Source organism: Opisthorchis viverrini (genome assembly GCF_000715545.1).
Source record: "Opisthorchis viverrini unplaced genomic scaffold opera_v5_476, whole genome shotgun sequence".
Taxonomy (NCBI): Eukaryota; Metazoa; Platyhelminthes; class Trematoda; order Opisthorchiida; family Opisthorchiidae; genus Opisthorchis; species Opisthorchis viverrini.
The window spans coordinates 246,780-251,581 of record NW_008752142.1 but is presented as its reverse complement, the minus strand read 5'-3'; the positions used below and the strand labels follow the sequence as shown (position 1 = coordinate 251,581).

The window sequence follows — 4,802 nt, the reverse complement described above, 5'->3', positions numbered from 1 at the left end:
ACTGTGGCTGTTCTGGAGATATTGGGAAACACGACGAAGGCAAAGACACTACATTCGATATCAACACTCAGTCAGTCGGTGGAAGTCTTTCACAGCAGTTGAATTCGCATGATAGATGCACAATGAGCACATAGAAACTCTACCAACATTTCATCTCTCGAAATTTGTGCGTCCGTATTCAATCAATCAAGTGTGTTGAAGCAAAAGTAGATAGACAGCTGGCAATCGCCTTCACGCAGTAAAACTGCTCCTTTTGTGACCGTTGTCAAGGTTACAAGCCAGACGTTAGAGAAAACGCGTAAACTGCAGTGGAAAACCCAGGTATACGCAAGTATCGATAGGCTGAGATAAGGTATCAACGAAAATCAGAGCCTACGAATGTATATCTTTGGTGTGATCACTAAGTTGCATTCCGACTGTTCCAGAAAATTCAGCATGATTCACCAACTGATTTACCTGCGTTCACCCGTTTTCAAAATTGAGATTGACATCACGTGCCCCTCAGATGCCTACCCAATTTATAGTCGTGATTGACGTAATCAGCCCATTCGACCATGATGGCAGACAGAATTTCAGATAGTAATAACACCACACGACGATCTAAAGGGCGTGGCCGGCTTCGAGGATCTCTGCCCCCGAGAGATGAAGCGGCAGGTCAGCCAATTCATCGGGTCTGAAGTATGTCAGTATGATCCATCTTAGGACCATCTCAGAATTGGGGAATTAACGTGTTGAAGTGGATTCAAAAATTCTAGTCTGAGGTGTGTATACCATCTGGCAAGAGTGCTGCGGCCTTTTGTACTGATTGCGTTGGTTGTTAGCCGAGATGGCTCGGTGGTTAGAGCGCAGATTTACCGGCCAGAAGATCCGTAGTTCCAACCCAACCTCTGCCAGGTGCGCCAAATTATCCACTGTTTTCAACACTCCGCGACACTCTCCAGGTCGTCCTGAAGGCGTCAACACCACTTCGAAGTACTCACTACATCTTTTTGACCATTTTGCGTTACCACGTGTTGTACCCAGGCGTGTCGCAAGCTAAGATCAATTTGCCATCTCCTCTGGGCTTTCTTTGGACTTGCACTACTTCGTTCAACAGTTTAGACGGAAACCCCCATAATTTGAGGTTTGTACCCCTTTTATTACGTATTTTATACATGGAGTACCGCATCTTTCGATAAACCTCAAGAGTCCACAATTTCTGGCTTGTGATTTTGCGCGTCACTCAAGTGGGCTTTCCTGAATGTGTCGAAGTATTCTACGTACGCTTCCTTCCAACACTTTTCAAGCCAAACTAGCTAGTCGGTGTTGTCTACTTTCACATTTTGGATGGCAATCACAGCCTTCCATTATATAAGGAAGAGTGTGAAACACTTCACAATAGCGCTGGCGCGGAGGTTCACCAGCTCCCTGAGTACCAAAGGTTGGCTGAAGACTTTAGGTCGCCAAATCTCCTGACAAGTTTTACTGCACAGGTTCAACCAAGAAATTGTTCTGCTTCAAATTTGTCATGTGTGCAATTGTGCGACGACTGCCGGCCGCGTGATATTGCGGCGGTAAACGTTGGAAACTGTCGAACAAACGGACATGTGACCGATCCTGATGAAGACTACGCAGTGGATGCCTTTCCAAGGACTAGCCAATCCTGTTGCTCCGATTACTGAAGTTATACGAATGCTATTCCGCATGAGGATCACGAAACAGGCCCAGGGAAAATACTTGATTGTGCAAGATTCTGCATCGACGCGGGTTTTTTTACTCCACTTTATTCCTAGTGAATGATTCCTGCCTGCTCTGGTCGATAGATAGAAAGATAGAGTAAACTCCCGAACAAATGTGTATTGAAGCCTTAAAACCCTGGAATTCAAAGTAGCTTCTCCCCATTATGCGTACGTTGATTTGCTTATCGAAAGTCTACCCACATCAACCAGTCAATAGAGCGAATGATTCGGCTGACAAATCCTATTGTTTTGATCGCCTGAATGACGTTGATCGGCTTATTGAATGACACAAAGTCGGAAATTCTGCGTTTGATTATTACCGCTGGGTAGCGGTAGCACCTGCCGCATGGATGCTTGGTCCTTTAAAACAAAAACGAAGAAACTATGGCTCGTGGATCCAACACAACTTCACAGAATCAGATAGATACCCTCAAACATACTTGTTAGCCAATGCAAATAAGCACACTTGTTGAGCCAACATGAGGAAAACTTGCCTCTTTTGCTATGAAAAACTGTTGGCATATGGATTTGGTTTTGCGAGAGAGTCATCTGGAACCCAACTGAATCCCTCGTTTGTGATGTTTCCAGACAACCGAATGTTCTGCACCAGGCCGCCTCGAGTTTCAGTTGCTACGGTATACAAGGTATCGCGATACATGTATATTTGTAATGCACTACTCATAAGGTTGCTGGAAATTCTCCGACAGCCCACGACCGGTTTCGCCCTTCTTGGGACTCATCAGATATATACAGGAGTATACATACATCAAGAATATACATGTATCACGATATCCCGGATATCGTAGCAACTGAAACATGAGGCGGCCTGGTGCAGCACATTCAGTTGCCTGGGAACATAACAAACGAGAGATTCTGCTGGCTTCCAGATGAGTCACTCGAAAAACCGAATTTGTTTGCAAAGGAGTGTATTTCGCTAACTTCGTTCAATCTGGTTTCAACCTAAAGTTAACGGAAACTCGGAGACTGCGCCTACCTGATGAGCCCCAAGGAGGACGAAACCGGTTGTGGGCAGTCGAAGAACTTTCAGAAACTTTATGAGTAGTGTTCCTTCCAAAGATTCATTGTAAATATTCCTCTTTTAGACCTGAGTATAGACCAGTCACAGATAACCAGCATGGGTTTGAGCAAAAAGTTGAGCACACAAACAACACTACTAGCGCGAAAATGCACCGCCATAGACATTTTAGAACTGTTAGAAAATTTTGAAGGCTAAAATGCGGAACAAACATAAACCGGTTTCGAACAGTCAGGAAAATGCATACTTTTGAAACAAAGACAATTGAAAAGTAAGGGCTCATTGATATCACAGACGAGAAACAAAGTGGGATCCTATTTGAGGAAGTCAGATAAAACAGGATGTGAGGGCGAGAATGGGATTTAAGAGGTGTCTTTCGTCAGAGCCTGCATATCAGCGTCTACCATCAGCTGAATCAGTTGTCGAAAGTTACAGGTGGGCTCCCATTTGAGCTTTTCCCGCGCTTTCGAACCATCCCCGAGAAGGCAGTCCTAGAATGAGAAGACGAGATTTTTGAACGGACACACGAAAAGCCACTAGTCGAGATCATTGTACCTATACAGTACGAGTATATACAACTGTTCTATTTCTCTTTCGCTCACTGCGACAAGTGGACAGTCCCTGGAGAGAAACACGAGGTTAGGTCGTTCCGCCATAGGACTTATTGAGACTTCTTCGTAGGTTTAGGAGGGGAGATAGTGTCCGATTGGGGAGAAAACAGTATTGCAGTGATGGAAGATGCAATCATTAAAAGTAATGCGGCGTCGCAAAGAGACTGCCTTATCCTGGTGCGACTGACGGCGTACCTCAGTAAGACCTGGGGAGTGTTCGTGGAGCATCCACGGTCACTCCTGTCGGGTTGGTCAAACAGGTTGGTTGACAAACAGTCTCCTGCACCTTCAGGTTGGGGGTTGAAACAAGTGTGGCACCTTGTTGCTTAAAGTTTGGGCTGCTCGAATAGTCTCAAACCAAGCACCACTGCCTTTTGGCCAGGCTTTTGAGCCAAAGTCTTTGGTTGACGACCTTAATCAGTCTCCTGTCTAGGGTTGGACACCCTAGTATTAGCTCAGCCCACATATAACTATGATGGTCATCCACCGGTATGTATTACTCTAGTATTGCTGTTAATGTTATACTAAAGACTTCAGGAATCGGGATTCTATGCGATTTGAGGACACATTCCGGCCGAAATATAAGTCACGGGCTCTTGACTTTCTTCAAAGTGAGAATTCCACCATATTATCTCAACCGGAGCTCTCCCCTTTTATAGTAATAATAATAATAATAACAATAATAATAATCGTTCAGCTGTAGCACCCTTTCGGTGCCTAGCTGACATGCCACACCAAAGGGACACGAGGGCTGGGATGCTGCCAGGTTGCCCAAGCATAGACAGGGGAAGTCGAGTGGCAGAGGTCGGGTTTGAACCATTAACCTTTCCGGTCTGTAATTCGCGCTCTAACCACTTGAGCCATCTCGACCTCCCTTTTGATTCATGAAAATATGGGATCGAGTACATCGTCTGAAATGGCCAGATCTGTTCCAGGCTCACCAGTTCTCCACAGAGCGGTGCGTAAGAACGACACGCGACCATACACAAAGCAGTCATCACCACGGACATAAACATGAAAACAATGGGGATGGATACAACAGAAAAAAATCGTGGTGATACGACTCCCAACGCCTACAACAATTACTCACCACTTCGGCAGGACGAAAGTAGCGAGGCACCACGCGGACGCGTACGATATTGGTGGCGTTATCTATGCCAACTTCATCCAAGCCTTCACCTTCCCACCTAGAATTCACGGGGGAAAGAGGCGGAAGGAAACATCAGAACGCTTCAGAAACAGACAGTTTACCAGCAGCGATAACTTGGCGTGAGATTCTCTACTCTACTGAGAGGCTACCCACAAAGAACCAAAAAAAAACATCTTCACATTACTTCTACTTTGTCAACTTTACGAAGAAGCAACTCCGCAAACCAGCTTGGTGGAAATTAAGAATTACAGAATTCGGCAGTTTGGGGGGGGGGGGGGGAAGGGGGG

The 4,802-nt window shown here is 45.5% G+C and overlaps 2 protein-coding genes across 2 annotated transcripts in view; one reads left to right on the top strand and one right to left on the bottom strand.

Annotated features, from left to right (window-relative positions):
• Nucleotides 1-4,802, top strand: part of T265_11342 (hypothetical protein) — a gene marked incomplete at both ends in the record, with an annotated part of 58,752 nt that overhangs the window by 45,668 nt on the left and 8,282 nt on the right. The window lies entirely within an intron of this gene.
• Nucleotides 2,742-4,802, bottom strand: part of T265_11343 (hypothetical protein) — a gene marked incomplete at both ends in the record, with an annotated part of 12,785 nt that continues 10,724 nt past the window's right edge. The window contains 2 exons of the mRNA XM_009177972.1: nucleotides 2,742-3,245; nucleotides 4,456-4,552. Coding sequence (XP_009176236.1) covers nucleotides 3,117-3,245; nucleotides 4,456-4,552 — 226 coding nt within the window. The remainder of the gene's footprint in view (nucleotides 3,246-4,455; nucleotides 4,553-4,802) is intronic.